Genomic DNA, 22,383 nt, shown 5'->3' on the forward strand with positions numbered 1-22,383 from the left:
TCCTCTAATTTTTTTATTTATATTGATATAGATTAATCATTGCTCAAAAATTAGGTTTGCTATTCTTAAAATGTTTAATAAATAAACTGACATGTTTTTTTTTTAAATATGTTTTTTCTGTATTTTTTTAATGTGGGATTGATTTTGTCCATAGTTCAATCATTTTCTTCGTATAAATAGATTTAAAGTTTAGACTAAAAAAAATTAATTCAACTATCAATAAACTTAACAAGCTTCTTTGTAGATTATTTAGTATAAAATTAACTATGTTAACTATAAATATGAATTAAGTGATAAGATTGCTTTAGTTTAACCAATTATGAATTCGAATTTAAGAATGTACTTTATTTAAATATTTGAAAGAGGATTTGTTGTTCACAATAGTCTTACTCAATTAAAGTAAAGAAAATTGTTTAGAGTAAAAGATACATGTTGTATACATAAATAAAGTATTTAATAAATAGCTTGAGAAATATTTTATTTGGATTGCTGTATGGCCACCCAGCTCTACCTGAATTATGTTCTATATATGTTACTTCCAATTGCTGCTGACAAACAAATGACAAAGCACTTGCCCTTTACATTAATCAAAGAAAGGTTTTTTTGGAGAAAAATTCTACCCAAGTTTTTATCAAGAGAAAAAAAATCATAAGATAAAATGAATTTACATACAAATTAAAAATTAGATTTTAGAGAAGATAATAGGAAATAGTTCTATAAGTTAACTTATGAATAAGTTATTTTTAACTGATAAAAAAAACTTATTTTATTGTTTCTTCTTATTAAGTGTTTTCAAGAATTTTTTTCAAAATAAACCTAAAATTTCCTTTCAGTTTGCATTTCTAAGAGGCGAAAAAAAAAACACACCAAAGACTTAAGAGTAGACATTTACATATATTTTTTTGCCAAAGTTAATTTTTTTTATTGCAAGAATTCACATTCAATTCTTAGACAAAACTAAAATACAATATTATAGGTTTAGTAATATTACTTTCTAATCAAAATTAACTAATTAACTAATTATTACATTTATCTTAGTAATTTAAATGGCACCATCAACATTGCATTTGTGATTGGAATGTAGCAAAGGTTTTATGAGAGAAAAAGAAAAATGGATTATAAATCTCATCATCCCAGGTTAGGTAATCTTAATCATCATGGCATCAATTTTTAGACTTACTTCCAACTTTTTCTTTTCTATAGCTTTCACCATTTTTGGCACGTCACACTCAGATAGCTAACTTTTTGTTTTTTTATGAAAACCTCTCCTTCTTATACAAGACAAAGTTTTGTCAAAAAGACTTTTGATTTTGATCCTCCTTGCTTCCAGTATATGAATTCAATTCATTGAAAACTCAAATGAATCGAGCTTTAAGTTCTACAAGTTCAATATTAAGAGCCTACAAATAGTTAGAATTTTATTATATGTTATGTATTTTTCTTGTTTTTTTTTTTAATTCATTTATAGTGCAATTACCTGGAGTGAACATATAAGTAAGTATATTACGAAGTGGACTTTAAGCCTAACTCAACCCCATAAAACCGACTCAATGGGGTGAGGTTTGCACCCACTTATATACTATGAAAGGCTCTAATCTCTAGTCGATGTGGGATCTCCAACAAAGTACCTAGCTATTCAAAATTCTAACATCACCATACCCAACCGGTAAACACTCTGATTAATTTTAGGTTTAATTTCCTTTTTTTTTATTCATATAATATTTTTGTCAATATTCAATTCATTATAATGAATCAAATTAGTCCCAAAATGTTTTAAAAAGGTGCAATTTAATCTATTCTATCATGTCTCCACCAATGATGCCTAATGACATCATTTATTCATAGTATTGTGACATTATCTGATATAAAAATTTGTATTTTATATTTTAAGTTTTAGACAGAGTGAAATTGGGGGATTAGAGATTAAGGATTGAATTGAGAACACTACGGCAATTTTGATTTTACTGGGCTGAATTTTGGTGTTTTCATTGGAGTTTTGACGTTTACGATGCAGTTCGTGGTTATCTATTGTGTTTGTAAGGTTAATTGTTATTGATTTTTACTATGTGGGTTGAGAGAATCCTTGGTTTGAGGGTTTGTAGATTTAGGGTTTTTTGTGTGTTTCTGCTGGCGTTAACGGTTCAAGCTGACCTTGGCAGAGGTGCCATTGGAGATCAAGACCCTCTTCGAGAATTACTCTGAGAATGACATCATGACACCTTCGCATTTGAAAAGGTTCCTTGTTGAAGTGCAAAAGCAAGAGAAGGCCATTGAAGAAAAAGTGCAGGCCATCATCAACAATTTCAAAGTAAATTGAATATTGACAAAAATGTAGGGACCAAAAAGGTAATTAAACATTCATTTGAAAATGAGTTTATATACTTATGGAGGTAAAAATGAAGGCGTAATAGACCTTTTCAATGAATTGCTCTTTTGCTTATAATAATGAAAGTGACAGATTTTTTATTTTTTATACTAAATGGTACAATTCACATATATTATTACAAATTTGAACAATTTTTTATTATGCATTTGGTCAAGTCGTGCTAACATGACACGATTTCAAATCAAAAAATTGTACTAGAGCACACGACTTTTGTTCTAAGAGTGGTAAAAAATGAAATCGTGCCCTTGTCCCACGATTTCAATATAAAAGTTGTGTGTTGATTGAACGACTTTGATTAAGTGGATGTTTACGTTTAATTGAAGTTGTGTCAATGTAAGCAAACTAATATAACTGAAGTCGTATCAGGCAAAGGTGTAATAATTTTTTTTTTGTCCAAATAGATAATAACAAGGTGAATTGCCATTTATTTTAAAAAAGCGAAAGTGACATCATTTCCAAAAAAAAAATACATTCAGCTTAATAACAAGTTAAATAGAATAATAACAATTTATTGAGATGAAGAATGGATGTTGAAAGAGTAATCTAGCTTTTATGGGTGTGATATTTTGACAAGGTATAAGGACATGCAGGAAATTTATGGATTTCTATAGGTATAAAATATAGGTCAGAGCATTTTTGTTATTATTGAAGTGCACAAATGGTGACAATATTAATTATTTTTTGTATTAGACACGTATTCATTCCAAAAAAGTTCCTGTTTGAAAATAGAATTTGTCTCCGTCAGTTAATTACAAATTACAAGTTGTGGTACTTGTTGTTGCACACTGATATTATAAGTAATTTTAGGCTAAAGAAGATTGGTATGGGTATGATGTTTGGTTTTGGAATGGCAGTGGATAGTGGCTTTCATATTATCATTATGCAACCCGGGTGCTTATTAAAGGCCACGAAGCTGGTTATTGAAGTTTCATAATCCAAAACTGCATTTTAAATAATGCGCATAATACATGTTAATAGACAGTTGAATATGTGTTAATAGACAGTTGAATATGTTAACACATGCTTTTCAAAACCATGCCCTCTCTATTACCAGGACAGTTGTTTGTTTTATTCCCTACCTCTTTCTTCTCAAAAAACTCCTGCATTAAGGATGTTTCACTTACTATTTCTTCTTCCAATAATATAACATCCATTTTCCCCCCTAAGCCAGTTTTGGACTCTCTTACTATGAATAATAACATCAGATAGGTTGGTCGTCAATATTTTGCTCAAATTCAGTTCCTCATTGACTTTTAATAACTGCTCTCGCTAGTTTTGACCTTATTTAGAGTTTTCATATTCGTGTGTAGTTTAAAATTCTCTCAAGTTGGATTCACTAGCCTATTTAAACCTTTTTTTAAACACAAAGCTTACCAATTGATGCATAAATTAAAAAGAGTTTCATAAAAATTAACCTCGATTCATATAAAAATTGAATTTGATCAAAATGAGTTTTAATATCATTCCAATAATCTTATTCAGAATATCCCCCAAGCCACTGATTATTTGAGTAAAAAGTGAAAATTGTAAAGCTTCAGGTAGAAGATGATTAAAAAAAGGAAAACAAAAAAACTTTTAGTTCACACATAGCCATGATAAAACCTCGTTTTCAAAAGATGGCACTGCTAATGTAACTTGGATACATAAAAAAAAAAAATTAAACTTTTAGCAAGGATGCCGTTACACTAGCTCTACTATTTCTGAAGCTATAAGTACATGTGCCACAAACAGAGATGCTTCGGATAAGCATGCTTGATAGATAATTAAATATACACGGTTAGAAAAATACGCATAGGGCCATTTATTATACAAACTCCTTCGGATAAATTCGCCAGTGATGCAATTGCATAACTAGAATTCTCCGTAGCATTTGAAGCGCATGACTGTATTCAGCACCTACGGGCTACTGCATCATGCATTTGTAGAAAAGAGAATCAGTTAGCCTATGATAGAGTTGATCAAGAAAAGGAAATCAAAATAATTGTAAAATGACAGGAAAACTAACCATCACGAAAAAGAAAAATACAATTTCTCAAAGAAGCACATTGAACAGATGTTGTCCAGGTAAAAGAGGTCAGCAAATGAAACTCGAACTCGCTCAAATCAAAGGAAGTTCCTCTGAAAGTTTCCAGAAGAAAACCTTGAAGATAAATCCTTAGTCATGTTTTCTGAATCAAAATTTACAGTTTTCCTTCCAGCTGTCAGATCCTTTTCACGGTCCCATGGCTTCCATGGATGTTCACCCACCCACTCTTCCTTCCCTGGCTGTTGCTTCACTTGCTTGGACTTTTTCTTGGATTTGTTAGCAACCACTTCTTGATGTTTCTGCACCAATGTTTTTGACCGTTTTGCTTTGTTGTATTTGTCCACCAAGTCTGCATCCTCACTGGCCCTTTTCTTATCATCGTCATTTGAAGCTAGTGCAGTAGCTTCATTGTATGCCTCCAAATAACTGTCATATAAATATTGGTTATAAGGCTCTTGATCATGTGGCGGGCTATACATGTTGCAGGAAAGAGAAATTAACCAACCAAAGCACTCTGGAATAGAATGGAAGATACATACTTCATCTTTGCTTTCTGGGCCCTATCCGAAGGGGTGTCTGTCCAAGCACTAGTATCACCTCTACCTTCCTTTGGGCCCCGACTAAATTTGGTTGAGTGCATAGTCATACCACCAGGCTGAAACACAGATATTTCAATAAGTATGTTTAGCAAAATAACCGAGTTCTTCTTGATTAAATAACTTGCTCTAAAGGTTAAGCATATTTTAGTAAATTAGAATCAGATTTAATAGAGAGAATATTGTTGGAGATTTCACATCAACTAGAGATTTACACCAATTTACAGTATGTGGGAGCAATCCTCACCTTACAAGCTGGTTTTGTGAAGAATTAGATTTGTGAGATTCAACCAATGAAGATGTATTATGATAACCAAGCGGCTCTCCACATTACATTCAATCCAATGTTTCATGAGAGGACTAAACCATTGAAATTAATTGTCAACATCTTGAGGATAAGAACTACGGGTAGGTCGACTACCTTTGCGAATGACAATGGACCAACTTGTGTTATCATGATCAAGAGTTGTGGTATTAGGTGACGATTAAGAAGGACCTGTTGAAGAGGACTCACCTTGGGGTATGGACTAGCAATTTGGCTCCTGCATAGGTAATAAGAGGTAGTGACAATGGTTCAGGAGGATTTTGTATGGATTCTAGGTGTTGGGAGCAGAAGTAACGGAAAACTCAACTAAGGACGCAGGAAGAACATGTTGGAGGGAATTAGAATCCTATGTAGAAGGGAATTGGTTCAATAAAGGTAACATTGACAGACATATATTATTTCTTGGTCTCAAGAGAGTAACATCGATATCCTTTTTGAAGTCTAGAATAGCCCAGGAAGACACATTTTGATGGCTTTAATTGAGAGTTTATCTAATCCTGGGGATATATCATGAACAAAACATACACAACCAAAAACACGTGGAATGATATGAATGAGGAGTTCTTTTGGAAATAGAATGGAGTAGGGAACTTTACTTTCGAGTGAAGAAGAAGGCATTCTTTTAATGGGAAAAGAGGCAATTAGGATAGCATCACCCCAACAATGAACAGGCATATTTGCACCAAACAATAAGGTACGAGCAGTTTCAACTAGATGTCTATTTTTTCTTTCTACTATACCATTTTGCTGAGGTGTATGAGGGCAAGTAAACTGATGCAGAATGTTGTGTGAGCTGAAGAGTTTAGATGAATAAGAGAAAAAATATTATTTAGCATTATTGCTTCGTAAGACCTTGATTACTTTTTCCAACAGATTTCTAACTTCATTAAAGACGTAAAAATAGACAAAAGTTCATAATGATATTTCATTAGATAAATTCAAGTACATTTATAAAACTTATTAATGAACATGACAAAATATCTAAAACCAAAAGATGACACACGGTTTGGCCCCCAAATGTACGTGGATGATAGAAAAGGCAGAGTTACATCCAGACACAAGAATGTTTCGAAAAAGAAGACCTGACATATTTTCCTAATTGACATGATTCATTCCAAAGTTTGGAGACTACTAAGTTCAGGAACCTCTGTTTTTAATTGTCAAATGAGGATGTCCTAAGCATTCATGTAGCAGTTTAGGAGATGCAGATGCAACACAAGATCTAGATGAGCTAGTACCAAAGTAGGACTCTAGATTCATGTCCTTTGGCAATTATCGACCCATACCACGTTCCTGTAACAAAAGAATTGGCATCAAATCTTACTGAACAATTTAATGATTTAGTTAATTGTCTTAAAGAAATGAGACTAAAGGGACAGGTAGGTGCAGATTTTAGGTTTAAAGAGGGAGAAAGAGAAATTTGACCAGTTCGCTTAGAGGCTACTTTAGATCTGTTGGCTAGGTTTATAAAATGAAGTGTTTTAGGAAAGGAGAGACAATAGAACAAGATATTACCAGAAATATGATCACATGCACCTTAGTCAATTATCCATGGATTTTGACTCTCCACAGATTGTTAAATGCAAGTTGTTGACAAATTGGGAGTTATAGATGATTGGGCTAGGCTGCTGGATTTCAACCTTAAATATTCCTAATATTTTTCATTAGAGAACTTTGGCTCAAAACCTTCAAGTTTGGAAATATTGACTCTTGTCAGGAAAGCCACGTAAAGAGCAACAGTTCTCCAAGGTGTGTCCCATTCTCTTACAATATGTGCATTGAGGACCTCACTTACCACCACCCTCCTCTAGTTCCAAGAACAGAAACCATTGCAGAAGCCCAATCAACAGTGGAGGAATTGAAGATGTTCTTAGAACTTGACTCATTAGAAGAGATAAAAAAGAAGTTAGATCAGTTTTATATGGTTGTTTCTTTGTGCAAGGAATCCAGATTTTGATCATGTTAGAGATCAAATTTACTGTAGTCAAGCCCATAGATCAAAGTATATCCTTTAGCCTCCAATCGAGCTTTGATGCCATCAACATCATCATTAGGTCCAACCTTAATGGCATAGACCCAACTACAGCATAATGTCTTCTTTAGAGACAAAAAAGGAACTAACTCCCATGTTTTGTTATGTTCATGAGCCACATTTCAGTAATCATGGTTTGTCACCACCTAGAATAATCAAGTGCTTCTGTCACATTTTTAGGAATAGTAATAAAGAAAAGGAAGAAATAAAGGAATAATAGGAAGGAGACAACATGTGGTAGTAGCTAAGAAAATTGTAAATAGGATGAGGACTACTTTATGAAGATAAAGGGAATACCCAAATCTTTGGGTATTGTGACGTTGATTGGACTGGTTCTCCTATGGATAGCCGTTCTACAACAGGTTATTCTGTTTTGCTTGAGGAAATAATATTATCTTTTGGAAGGGCAAGAAACAAAATGTTGTTGCCCGATTAGCTGTTCAAGCTGTGTATAGAGCAATGGCTTCCCTCCCTTGTGAGCTTGTGGTATCAAAGTCTATCCTAGCAAAATTTGATGGACCTGTTGTGCCACCTGCTATCTGGCACTATCAAACCACTCACGAATATCTAGTCCAATGCACGAGATGTACATGCCTCGAGATTAGGCCACGTGGGGGTGTGTGCTAGAGATCCTACAATTTACAGTATATAAGTGGGAGCAACCCTCACCTTACAAGCCAGTTTTCCATGGATGAGTTAGCCTTAAACTCACTTCTTAATAAATATCAAAATAATGATGAAAGAATTATATCATTCTCATAAAACTAACAAAGAAAAGAAATAGTGTGGGTTGGAACAGAAGGACACTTTCTCCATGTTGATAATGCGCTCTCCTATTAAAGTTTAAGTAATTCTATTAATATCAACCAGATATGTTGATTCAAAAGCTAGAGGCTAGAAGATTTTATGCTTCTAATCACCTTGCGCCAAATGATTATGATTTGTTTTGAGTGTTTAATCTTGCTTTTGGTGTTGTAATTTTGAAGTTTGTTTTTATGTAAAGGGTTTGATCTAGCATATCACTGACTGAGGTTTTACTCAAACAAAATGAGATCCTAAGCACCAGACCTAATTCTTTAGGCATTACATGACCCAAAGAAAAGGGCATTACAGTTCCATTAAATGCTTAGAAATTCATTTCAAGGCTTTAGACCTGTCCTACTACCAATAACATCAATCAATTAAGAAAATCAAATATAAACACTACACCCAAATATAAGAAGCCAAGCAAGTTTACAATTTCTAGCTGGTATATACAAATTACATACCCAACCAAAATATGTCCTAGATCATTTATATAGAGAGCTAAAGTGACTCAATATTATAATTATATCAAAATCATAATTAAACCACATTTCAAAGTTACTATACATTATATCATATAAATGGATTACATTTTCTCAACGGTGTCCAATTGCACTTGTGTAGCTTGCACAAGTGTCCAATATCAAATGATTGACGATACTTACTTTCCTTTCCGGAGGCAGTGTTGTCATCCACTCATCCCTTTGTGGCTCCACTTTAACCTCTGTCTGTGCCAGAAGTTCTTCATCACCCTCCATGGAAATACCTGCCAAAGAATTCCTAGCAATAAGATAACAGTTCGCAGGTAATAATAGTACCCAAATATATGCTCTTTCCTTCCAAGAAAGACATGTATATGGGGTGGGGGTTTCCAACCTAAACAGTTACAAGACCAGCAAGAGGCAAAAGTACATCCCAAATACCACAAATTAAGCACACTATCACCAAATCAACAGGCACTGACACTTTATGTTGGTTTTCAGGAATATGAGTACAGTACCTTCTCCCAGTGATATGGTAGATCATAGCAATTAAGAAAATAAGAATAAAAAGAGGCCTCTAAAATGATTTTAATCATTATGTACAGTAAAACTAGAACATAAGGTAACTTTAAAGGTTGAAACAACCTGCAAATTTTCTCCTCTACTTCATTATAAATACAAAATATTAACAATTTTTCTTTGGCTTACATGAGAAATGATAATATGCTTTACAAACTTAGAAAATGTAATTCCCACACTAAGCTCATTTTGCTCTATATTTTCCTCCACGTCCCTTCCCACCACCTTTTCATGTTTTACATAGGCAATTGGTGCTACAATTATCTCTAACACAACTTAACCCTTTCAATTTCCCCACCCACCTTTCAAATTTTTACCTCAAAAAAGTGACCTCAAGAAACTAGACAAGAACCCTCTCTACATTGTGGAACTCACCTTGAGATCTTCTCCATAGCGCAGCCTCACGCATAGTTTTAAGTTGAGCCTGCAGTCACATGATGATATTAGGGCTTCAATCACTAATAGTATAGCCAGACAAATAAGTTCAAATTACCTTAAATTCCTCTTGTTCTTGCTTGAGTTTGATTTTCTCATCCATTGCTTTCCGCTGCAAAAAGCACACAACATCATCTTGTTAATAAAAAGAATTCAAATATATTACAAAAATATCTAATCTAGCATATGTCAAATGTGAGAACAAAACATCTCCTCAGAAAAAGAAATACATGCCAAAACAAAACAGCATTCTTAATAAACAAAATTCTATAGGGAAAAACCAAAGGAAAAGTTAAAGATACAAGAAATAAATTAAAAGGCCAGTGCTGAAATTTATATAATTACCAAGTTTCGTGTGAAACCACTAATTCATCTTACTAGTGGGCAAGATTGTTTGTTCTAGCTTCTTTTGGGGGATATATTACTCTTTTCAATAAATTTTCTCAAAAGCAGCAAAAAATATACTATTTACCCTAGAATAAGACAACCCAAACATACCTAATCAGCCCCCAATGATTGCTTATTCACTAGCAAACAACACAACACATGAATGTCAGCAATATCGTAGGTCAAATGCAAGAAATTGCTAACAGCTTTTGCTTTTTCAAATGACTTCTTCAGCCATGTCACACTAAATTATTCACTATTCAAGTTCCTTGAACAACAATTCTGCTTCACACACAAACTTTTTAAACACTTGATGATTTTTGACAGATCTGGAGTCCTTAAAGTGCAAAAAGAGCTTATCACTATTTTTCTTAGTTGAAAATAAACAAGTGCCTTCCCTGTTGCTGAATCCAAACAGAGGAAATAAATTCCCTCAAATCATAGGTAAGGATCTGAACTCAAATAAAAATCAATTGTAAATAAAATAAACCCAAATTGCCAAGAACTCTGCCGCTCATAGTGTTCCCACTACCCAACTCAAGAAGGATACATAACTATTCCCTGATTCACATCCTATCTTTTCTGTAAGAAAGGACTTTGTGCTATATTTTCTGTACAAGTTTAAAAAGCTAATATTTTTTACTTTCAAGTGAAACAATCAACCAATAAAACAAAAAGGCAAAAGAAAACCCATAGGTAAACCAATTAACCAAGTGTATACCTTAAAAAGAAAGAGTTGCAAGCATATAGCATGAAAAAAACTTTAACTTCAATAATAAACCACCCTTCTAGCAGGATCACCTTTTCTGGATCTTGTAACTCTTTGAAAGCTTTATTTAACTTAATGAATGCCTGGTGGGCTTGCGGATGAGAGCATTTATCTGGATGAACCAATAGTGATATCTTCCAGTACCTAAATGGCATTAATCAAGACAACATTAGACAACCAAATGATCTTGATCATACGTAGTCATTTGATGGCCAAAGATTGGATTTTTTTGTTGTTATTGTATAGAATATAGAACTTAATATATTTTAGAGACATTTCCCTTTTAGTTCCCAGTATAGATATAGAATGTCTCCCTTTTAGTTCCCAGTATAGATATAGAATGCCTCCCTTTTAGTTCCCAGCATAGATATAGAATGTCTTGGGTACATGCTTATGTTTTTAGTACAGAACAGACTGTTATAGTCCACATTTTGTTTTTAACATGATAATACAATTATACAATGATTTGGATCATGATGATTTACAAACTTCTTTGGAGCAGTAAGGCAGCACAGTTGTACTAAATAATCACTCAGAGAACACCCATTTCCTAACTAACTCTGTTTAGGGTGGGGGCACAACACAGTTGAATCAGTTTTTAAAATAATTAATTCAAACACAAAATTAACCACAAATGCTTTCTTCTTTGATCAATTAAAAAAATCACATAAGAGAACTTACCTTTTCTTAACATTTCCATCGGACATATTATGATTGACTCCTAGAACATCATATGGACTATCAGCCTCAACTTCCATTATTCTGGTCACCTGAGAAATAAACAGACAATAACTTGTACCTCAGCATTCAATTAGAGATAAGTATCCAAAACCTAATTCAGAAATAAAGTAACAAGTAATCTGAGAATTAAAGAGTTTCTCCCCTGAAAGAAACTCTTTAAAAAAAGATAAAAATTACAAAACAGATATAACCAGTTGTAAAATCAAAAAGATTAAATGGAAAAATATAAAGATTCCTGCGTTCAAAGAGCCAAACTACCATCAACACCACCCCCAAAAAAATCTGAGAGATGAACAACTGGAGCTTCCCTGGAGACTCCATGATCAGAGAAAACCAAACTATCTTTATCCCATAACAAAGCAGACAGTTAAAGATTAACCCAGAAGTTCAAATACATCAAACGTTAATGGCTTGTCAAATTCAGATGACAGATTGTTCAGTTTAGCTGAAGGAATCCAAATTGAAGAAGTTATTTCTCATGTCCCCCAAATAAAATCCAATCTTATAAGTGGAAAACCAATACATCATATATCAATCATTAAATCTAAGTATTTTATTTTAATATTTGAAGAAAGAAAAAAATCCTGATTAATGACACTGGGATTAAATACCTCTTCAAAACGTTCTGCATCATTAGCTGATTCTGCTTCAGAAACCATAGCTGGTGGTGCAGGTCCAATAAATAGTTCACTATCATCATCCAATTCGGCCTCTCTAAAGACATTAGCATTAAAAATCATCCACCATCATCAGACGTAAATTGACTCCATTGAGACAGGAAACATAATCAATAGGAACTTAAATGGGTTGGCACCTGAGCTCAGTCTGCGCCTCTGTTAATTTGGCAGCAGCAGCCAGTAATTCAGCTGATGGCATTGCAGGGCCAATCATCCTGCACAGTAAAGTAAGCAATAACTTCAAATAAATAAATAAATAATGTCAACAAAATGACAAAAAGAATTGTCACCTTTTCCTAGGACCTGCAGAATGATCATCTGGAGATGCGAGCACATGGTCATCCACCATCTGTTCCTTTTCAACATCCACTGGAACTGAACCGGATTCAGGCACCGGTGCAGAAGCCTCAGCTTGCTCATTTATTATGGGATTTGTGTAGGAGAGAATGAGAGGGCCAAGAACATCCAAAGTAGGGCGAGCTTTAGAAGGCAGCAAGAAAACCCCATCTCCGTTCTCCTTAAGGTTTAATGAAAGAAACAGCTTCTTCAAATGCTTCGCCAAAGATCGTTCTGATATACCCTTTATGTCAACAGCTTGTCCATCATCAATCATTTGCAAAAGCTAAACACAACCACAACAACAAAAAGACCAGTAAGAACCAAGCATATATTGTGAAATATGCAATATAATATAACCAATTTCAATTTAAAACACTAATCTAGTGTTCACAAAAAAAACACTATCAATGAAATTGGCAAAGCATGGGAAGAGAAATGAAAGTGAAACCTGCTTCAAATCGTTGCCGACGTTGGGGAACTCTATCATCATATCGGTTATCACAGTTTCAGGCAGAACCCTAGGTTGTTTGTCTTCATCCTCCGAAGAGTTGGAGGAGTCATCGGAATCATGGAGCCTCTTCCTCTTTTTCTTCTCTCTGTCTCTCCTCTTTCTCCTTCGCTCCTCCTTTTCCTCGCTCCTTCTGCGCCGCTCCTTTTCGCGTCGCCGCCGCCGCCGCCGCGAAGAGCGGTCAGAGTCCGACGAGGACGACGGAGAGGATGAGGACGTAGACGAGTCATGTAGACGACGCTTCTTCTTTCTTCTGTCACCCATTTTGGGAATTCACCGATTCGCACCAAAAATCTGAATATGAATTATCACAAACAACGAATCAATCATTACTCTTGTATTTTACCGCTTTCTGCACTTATTTTTTCCAAACTTTTTTTAAATGTACTCATACATAAATGCCAAGAAAACAAAAGTAAAAATGTGTTAAGAAATATTTGCTATGGATATTTAATTTATTTTATTTTAATTTATTTCTTTCTATTAAATCTTGTTTATGTATTAATCCTTATATGATTTAAAATAATTAAAATAAATAGTTTAATATTCAATATAACATACTTTTTTTAATAAAAGCGTCCACCATCAAATGTAATAATATAATTACATCTTTAGGAAGTTGTGTTAATAATTTGAAGTTGTTGTTTTATTAAATAAACAAAAAATAGTATCTGGTGATATTATTATTAAAAAAACAAACACTCACTTTTTATAAAAAAAAAAAAGTAGGTTAACAAGTTATAATTTTAATTTTGTAAAATTATATAATTTGTAACTTCTTAAAATATTTTCTAAGAGTATTAACTAATAAAGGTTTTTTAGCATGCTATAATTTACATATTACATGTGTTAACTATTATTAGTGTAAAATGTAAGATATTCCAATATTACCAAAAATATTCAAGTTTTCATTTTTTTTATATTTATATAAATAACATGTGACTAGTATGTTCACTTTTTAAGCCAAGTTGTGATTCTTTATTAAAAAAATAGTAACTTCATTGTAAGTATTATTACTACAGCTATAGTAATACTATATATTGTATGCAATATATAGTGTAAATATGTTTGCCTACTTTTAAAATGTTTATGAATCCAAACATGCATGTATTCTTATTTATTTGTATTGTCCATGTTTCTAATATTTTAAACATATCGAACACATTACTGAAATCAATACTCTAAACACTAAGTATATTAACATTTGCTTGCAACTATAACAAATCCTATGATAGTTTGATTCATGAAAAGATCATTCTTATTATCCAGAGATGGCTTTATTTACTTCTAATATAAGAGTCAAAAATAGTATTGATAAGAACAAATTTCTAATACTTAAGTGTATAACACATGTAAGATGTAAACCATTTCATACATATTTTCTTTCTTTTTTTCTTGTTAGCAATTCTTTTTTATTTTTCTTGTTTTGTTTGAAAAACAAACACAATAAAGTGATGGTTGATTTTCCCTGTAACAGATCAGTCTTGATCTTATCATAAGAAATTTTTTATTTACTCTTACTGATTTAAAAGACCTTTTAGAGTTTATTGAGCACATTTCATATCCATCACTTGAATCCTCGTACTTATGTATAGCGACGATGACACGCGAAGAAGAACTGTCGTTGGAGAAGAAAAGTGGTGGTTGTCTTGCTAGGATGGTTGTACTCATCAAAGAAGAATGTAAGTTTTTCGTGAACCTGTTGAACTTCGGATATGTATATCCGAAAGTGAATTTTGTTATGTAAGTCTTATGCGAATGTTGAAATTCAGAGGTTTCCCGGATGTTGTAATCTAGAAGCACAAAGTAGGAGTGATGACTTGTGGATTTGGATATTCGTAAATATTTTGGATACGATAATCCGGAAGCCAATGCTCAGTGATTTTTCTGGATGCATAAATCCATAAGTGTGTTTCAGATATGATAATCCAAAAGTAATTGTGTGTGTGTTTTTTTTTCATTTGAGGTCATTTTATGAAATGCTTAGGAACATGGTGAGGACTAGAGGAGGAAGATCTTCTAATGTGGATCGCATGCGACTAACTGCATCTGTGAGAAGAAAGTGTGGTGGTCCTAGTAATTCAGTTGCAAATGGGGACTTTGAATAGAATATTGAACAAGAAGAAGTGGAAATTGAAGACGAAGGCTATCCAGGAGGGTCAGTGGATAAGTCATTACTAATTAATTATGAAGATCATGTGGCGAGACAGTTATGAATGATTTGGTAAGTAATGAACATTTTATATGACTGGTTAATTGAGTGTGTTATGTATGTATTTGTTGATTATTGTAGGATCGTGGTGAGCTTAAGGTGGTTTCTCATGGGAGAAAGGTCAATAAGTTAGGAGCACCACACAAGAGCACAAAGGCTGCAGTAGATATGTCTGGCTTAGGTGGTTTCATTCATGCAAATTATGAGAATTTAGACAGAGGATTGTTTTGTGCATTCGTAGAGAGGTGGCATGTAGAGACAAACATATTTCATTTACTTATTGGGGAGATGATCATCATTATAGATGACATGTCAAATTTGTTGCATCTGGCCATTGTTGGACAATTTCATACGCACTAAACCTTAGATGCAAATAAGGCGAATGACTTGTTGTTAGAATCCTTATGTGTTGACCGTGGAGCTGCAATTGAAGAGACATGACACTAGCGAGATGACTCTAGTAACGTTGGGCCTATTTACGTTTTGTTTGCCCAAGCGAGCCCATTAGCGCCTAAGCGAAAAGTCACTTGAGTCCAAGCAAAATAGGTTAAATAAGAGGTTTTAGGCACAACCCTAATGTGCAAGATTGAGAGGAAAACACCATTGAGTGACTTGTGATCCAATTGGGATAATAGAAGGTGTTAGAAGATGTGTGGCTAATTCTACTCTTTAGGATTGAGAGTAATTTGCTCAAACTTTAATGTATTGAGATGATCTCTGAACATAATATTATGTTCTTGATTTATTATTGGTATTATTGTTTTGCATCTAATTCTTGTTTTTAAATTTGATTGGAAAGTATTTTTAGGGTTCTGACCTAAACAATAATAGTTAACATATTTGAGTGTTAGGAATAGACTTGAAATGTTAATTGTTATCAACGTATGATCTGAATTCTAAGTTGTTTTTATAAATATGCGAGAAATCAATATTTAAGAAGCATCTTAATAATTTTATATGCGAGGAATCGATATAAATGATTTTTATACGGATGTCAATATCAATCAAAGGACATAATATTATTAGGCTAATCAAAATATACAAGAGTGAGAAAGATGAAACTCAATCCCTATTTTTCCAATTGAAGCAACAACTTTTTGCCTTGTTCTCTTCTTAATCATTGCTAGCACAACAAATTCCAACAAAATTTTATTATTTTGTTTTATATTTAGTGAATGTTTTACTTGGTTGTTCAACTGTTCCTTGTGGGTTCGATATTTGTCCTTAGGGACACATTATTACTTCTGACAACGTGATGCACTTGTCATAAAAAGTCATCAAGTTTTTGGCACCGTTGCCGGATATTGACTGCTCCAGATCAACATCGTCTAATCCATCCCACACATCAATCTCCCCTGAAATTCCCATGTGTGAATCCACGAAATCCATTGGCACTACTGTATACAAAAAAAGAACATATGTCAGGAACCTTTACCTTTCGGATATCCATATCCGTAACCCAAATTAGGAAGTTTCGGATATGCAAGTCCATAACTAATATGTCACTTTCAGATATGGCCATCCACAAGCTTATATGGACAAACATTAATACCTTCTGGATGCCAAGATCCACAAACCTATTATCTCATTACAGATATGGAAATCTGAAGTACACACTACATACTTCCGAATTTCTGCATCCGTAGGCAACTTTCTGGATCCTGATATCCGGTATAAACTCAACATCATTTGCAAGTGAAAAGCACACGGAAACGATTTTCCTTACCTCAAAAGTCAACTGCACCGCATATAAAAGTAATGTCTTGGCCTTCACCACCACAACAAACCACTACACCATCACCACTTCTACTCAAAACGCCTTCACCACAATAAACACCTCTTCTGCAACTTTTTTTGAAAATAAAGATGACATGGGCACTTTGGAGTTTTAAAATATATGTTGGATGCACATCAGAATTGAAATGGTGTAGGGAGAATTAGCCTAAAGTGATTTCAATAGACGAAGAGACATGAACTTATTGATGTCCATAAATTTTGATCAAAATGAAGTGAGAAGGAACCAAGAAAATGAGCAGACATGATAACATTTTTTTATGTCATTGGCCAAATTCATTTATTCTTTTAAGAGACTTCATTTTTTTAACATTTTACATCAATTTTTCAACGATCGATGTAGAATCTTCTAACTATAACCATGTAGAATCTTATTTTTATGTCACTTTGATAATGTAATAAATCGTAACCATGATGAATAATCGGTAGAGTAATTCTTTTACAAAAATAACCATTTTATGAAAAAAAAATTATCTTGAAAATAAATAAATTGTATTTCAATATATGACTTTTTCTTTTATAAAATTGTGTTTATGCTTACAACTTCTCTTTTATTTTACTTTTTTTCTCTAAATAGTCTTGGTATTTTGGACTTTTTATCTTCCATTTTTGGTTATGGTAATTAGAGTTATCAATTTGACCCATGATTCATGGGCTAACTCCAACCCATTATACAAATAAGCTCTTTTTTTTATTTTCCTACCAAATGAGTAGGTTGAAAAAGCCATAATCCGCAAAACTCACATTAAGTGGGTTAGAATCAGTATTAAAGTGTGTGAGACTTACTATAAGACTTCAATTAATTTTTAAATTATTTTAGAATCATATGAGTCTTTAAAATATTCTAAATTGAAAAATGATCCCTAAATACTTTACATTAACTATAAGTTGGTCCTTAATTAATTTTCATTATTTGTAACTTAATTAAAAAAGTTAGGGTCCAACCAAATTGCTGATCCATCATTATTTTACATGGGTCTATCCTTGGCAGACCTTGTATTAACTTGACCTAACACAACTCAATCTCAACTTGGCCTAACATGAATCCAATTTGACTTGGCCTCAGCTTGTCATGAACCTGAAATTACTCGACTCAATGCAGTCTCGACACAACTTAGTCTGACATGAGTTTGAGTCGACTTAACCCAACATGGGCCAGACTTGACACAACCTGACATGGACCCAACTTAAGTCGGTCCAACCTAGATCATACTTGACTCGACATGATATGGGCCTTACATGACTTGGCTCGAGGTGGGTCTGACTCATCTCGACCTGAGCTAGGCCCGAAATGAATTGACCCAAGGTGGACCCGAAATAACGTGTCTTGAAGTCAACCTATTTGACTTGAGCCCAACCCAACCTTGCCCAAATTGACCTAGAATCGAATTTAGAAAACCTAGTCTCTGCCCGACTCAATCTGACCTAGGCGTGACTCGACTTGGCCAACGTAACTACAACTTAACTTGGCCTAATATGAGTTGAACCTTTGTCAAACTGACTTGCCCTGCCTGAAACTGGACTCAACCTGACCTGGACTTGGTTTGACCTAACTTGTCCCAACTCATGCTCAATTTGACTCAACATGTCTTAGGTCAGGTCTAACTTGGTTTGAATGAACTTGATCTGTCTCAGCCTAGCCTAGACTCAACCTGATTTGCGTCCATCTCGGTTAGTTAGATATGGTCGGTTGACCTAACATGACCTAAGCTTGACCCCACTTTGTCTTTGTACTAAGTTTGGATTTTGATTGAGTGAATATTTTTTATGTGTATAAAAAAATTTAAGTAATTTTTTTTTCATTTTTATTTTTAAATAAGATTTTTTTGCTTTAAAAAAGTGGTTGATGGTTGACCTTGGGGCATTGAGCTTTTGTTGACATTTTGGTCCTATGAACTTTTTCTTGTGTAGGATTTTTGGTCTTGTGGACTTTTTAACCCTAGCCCATATGAGTTAGGGACAAGTCGTTTGGCCAAAGCTAAATTCAGAGGTCTAATGGTAGTCTTCATTGATTTATTTGGATGCTTTCTTGAAAATAATTAATGAAATCACTTTTATCGTAATAGTTTTTAACTTTTCAACAACAGATAACAAGATTTAATTCAAAGCTTTCCAAGTTGTTTAAAAGTAGACTTAGTAGAGTTAGTTAGGGGAATTGTTGGTTTGAAAGTTTGGGGAGAGCCTATGTCTCTCAAATATTTAGAATAATAGGGATGATGTATTATAATCCTACATTACTATTAGAATCTTCTTTTCTCTTTATAATCTTTTATATCATATAAAGGTTCTTTTTCATAAGTGTTTTGTTTTCTTTCTATATTTTAATATAGTCCATAGTCCAATTACGGATGTGGTTCCAAAGGCTTGGAACCTTGGTTTCATGAAATTTTTATTTTTTGTTTTACATTGTACATTTAAGAGAATTTATGTTGAATATTATGCATCTTCACTTTTTCAATAATGAAATCCTTAGATGGTACTAAATGGATAATTAACATGGTAAATGTTTATGACTTGAACTCTGCTTAATCTTGGATTTATATTTCTTGTTGATGAATGAGATCTTATGTAAATTTTGATCCCACGAGATGTATATTGGGGATGAACATACAAAAGGATGAGATGGTTGAGATACTACGTTTGTCTCAACAGGGGTACTTGTAAAAGGTGGTTGAGAGGTCTAGGATGCATGAATTTAAATCTCTGGGGACACCTTTTGGACACCATATGAGGCTCTCAATTGCTTAAGCTCCAAGTACTAAGGAGGAAAGGAGGAAGATGAAGACTACCATGTATGCTAATGAGCTTGGTAACATCATGTATGAGATGGTCTGTAGCAAATTAGATTTGACTCATGTTGTTAGCAGGTACATGACGAATCCTGTATAAATTCATTGGGAGGCTTTGAAGTATGTGTTGAGATATATAAGAGCAATAACATTGTCTGGTTGAGTGTATAAAAGGTCTGTCCATGACAAAGTTGTTATAGAAAGGTATCTGGACGTTGATTATGTAAGAAATGTTGATACCAAAAAGTCACTTTCTAGGTATGTATTTATCTTGGGTCCTGTAGTTTGTTGGAGATCTAGTATGCAATTAGTCATGACTTTATCTACTATCCAAACATAATATATCGCACTCATAGAAGGGGTAAAGGAGGAACTGTGGTTGAAGGAGATGATTGGAGAGGTGGATATTGTGTAAGACTATGCAATTGTTTATTGTGATTGTCAAAACACCGTACATTAAGTTGATTAACAAATTTACCACGGGAGCATGAAACAAATAGACATCATACTGCATTTTGTAAGAGACATTATTGAGTCTATAGAGGTTAGGATCGAGAAGATAGTATTGAAAGAAAATCCAGCATATGTATTTACATAATTCTTCTCAAGATCGAGGTTCATATGGTTAATTTTCTGATTAAAGAAAACGGAAGTTGGAGTTGAAGTTGTTCTATGATTTGGAGTCAATATTGCATCTTTATTTAAGTGCATATATGGTGTGGTGAGTACATTATAGATTATTAAAAGCATGTTTATGGGCACTTGAGTTTTCCTCCATGTGTGGTGAGTGCAGCATAGCAAGGGCACAAATCTTGGTTCCCAGAAGTTCCTGGTGGCACGCAGTTGCACCTCTCACAGCAACTATTGCACGCCCTTATGCACATTTTGTACCTCTCAGCCTTCCCACACCTGTATTTGCACTTCCCATCGCAGTCTGCACCATTTAACCACATAATTATTCACCCCATTTTAGAGGATTAAAATCCAATATTATATTATATATATACTGATTAATTACTAGATTTCGGATTATTTGATTCATCTGAGATATTTTATAGCATCAGTAACTAATTAAACTACAAACACTACAGAATATGTAAAATAATAGTTTTCAATCTTACCTATCTTGTTGGCAGCGACCATGTGCTTATTTCCACTGTGGATCCCCAACTGAAATTTTTCCCATAATTAAGAAAGAACAAAAAAGAGAAAAATAGCAAAATAGCAAAATAATTTTTTTCATATTAGTCAGAATCTTAGGTATCTGAGTTTAGCTTGCTGCTATATATTGAAGAGGTTCAAAAGTTCTTCCTAGCTAGGAAATTAGACAACATTGAATTATTGGCTTTTCCAAAAAAATATGCATTTGATTGGAGCTTGTCTCTACAAGGCTTCAGAGGCTACATGTTTTATCAAGGAGTTTTTGAGTTTTTTTTTTCTCTCATGTGTCAGGTGTAGCAAGAATGGCTTGTTCTAACATGTGATGTGATCTATCTTTTATGAGTTCAGTCTTATAGAAAGGAGCACATTCTTTTGTGTTGATGTTACATACTGTAACAAAAAACTGGTGTTTGCAAAACTTTGTACATGTTTTTGTGCTGGTTTTGCCTCTTCTTTGGTAAGATTTTTGCTTACAAAAAATGAAAAAGGTGGGAAAATATAATGGCCAATTAATAACTCATGATGAATGGATAAATAGATTTGATATAGCAAGGAAGTAATATTAACACGTCATGAATGAACCACTTAACCTCATGCATAAGGATGAAGCAGAAAATAGCCATGACCACTGTTTTTCTGGTGAGGGCCATAGTTAAATTACCTGCAACTTTCACAAGAAAAACAAGGTTTTAAGCAAGACAAAGAGACAGTGACAGATAGAGGTAGATTCTGGGTCTGAAGCTTTGATCCCAGCTCTCACTATTTATATGGAAAAGAAAAAGGTAATTTTTGAGAGAACAGGTTCCAGCTGTAGCAAGATAAACCACCCCATTCGTATGCATGCACTTTGAAAGTTCTATTGCCGTGAAGGCAAGTAAGAAAACAATAATTTTATTTATTCATAGAACATTTGCTTCTTGTAATGTCTCATATGTTGAAATCTTATTAATAAAATAAATGGCTATGTTTTAAGATAATTTTTAAAAATACAATTTAATTAAAGAAGAATTGTTTTATACTGTTTTATCGATTGTTAAATTTTTTTATTTCACAATAGATTTTTTTTATTTAAAGTAAAGGACATGTTATTATCTGAAATTTTTGTTTGCCTCACACAAACCTATTGGCTAATCTATTTAGTGGAATTTATTTCAATAACTATTTATTATAGCAGAGGTTGCATGGCCTTGAATTTTAGTTCAATAAGGCATTAAAAGGTCTTAAATATAACACCAACGTTATATATACCAGGTAATCCTTGTCGTCACAACAGGCCATTTATATGTGAAAAAAAACTTGACAGTAAATATCTAGTTAGCCATTTAGTGAATGTAAATACTT

The 22,383-nt window shown here is 33.5% G+C and overlaps 2 protein-coding genes across 2 annotated transcripts; both read right to left on the minus strand.

Annotated features, from left to right (window-relative positions):
- Nucleotides 1–3,979: 3,979 nt before the first annotated feature.
- LOC137827788 (DNAJ heat shock N-terminal domain-containing protein) lies at nucleotides 3,980–13,511 on the minus strand. The gene is made up of 12 exons (XM_090304622.1): nucleotides 13,027–13,511; nucleotides 12,530–12,861; nucleotides 12,377–12,454; nucleotides 12,174–12,276; nucleotides 11,503–11,591; nucleotides 10,854–10,965; nucleotides 9,724–9,777; nucleotides 9,606–9,654; nucleotides 8,835–8,935; nucleotides 4,952–5,067; nucleotides 4,392–4,838; nucleotides 3,980–4,292 (listed from the first exon to the last, which is right to left on the minus strand). The coding sequence occupies exons 1-11, from the start codon at nucleotides 13,348–13,350 to the stop codon at nucleotides 4,490–4,492; spliced, it is 1,707 nt and encodes a 568-aa protein (XP_090160748.1). The 5' UTR covers nucleotides 13,351–13,511; the 3' UTR covers nucleotides 3,980–4,292; nucleotides 4,392–4,489.
- A 6,943-nt stretch (nucleotides 13,512–20,454) lies between these two features.
- On the minus strand, nucleotides 20,455–21,786 carry LOC137827640 (gibberellin-regulated protein 2). Its single transcript, XM_068633853.2, has 3 exons — nucleotides 21,633–21,786; nucleotides 21,003–21,051; nucleotides 20,455–20,815 (listed from the first exon to the last, which is right to left on the minus strand). Exons 1-3 carry the CDS (start codon nucleotides 21,690–21,692, stop codon nucleotides 20,634–20,636), a joined length of 291 nt encoding a protein of 96 aa, XP_068489954.1. The 5' UTR covers nucleotides 21,693–21,786; the 3' UTR covers nucleotides 20,455–20,633.
- Between the last annotated feature and the right edge of the window lie 597 nt (nucleotides 21,787–22,383).

The sequence above is a fragment of the Phaseolus vulgaris genome, chromosome 7 (assembly GCF_051622355.1).
Source record: "Phaseolus vulgaris cultivar YP4 chromosome 7, ASM5162235v1, whole genome shotgun sequence".
NCBI lineage: Eukaryota > Viridiplantae > Streptophyta > Magnoliopsida > Fabales > Fabaceae > Phaseolus > Phaseolus vulgaris.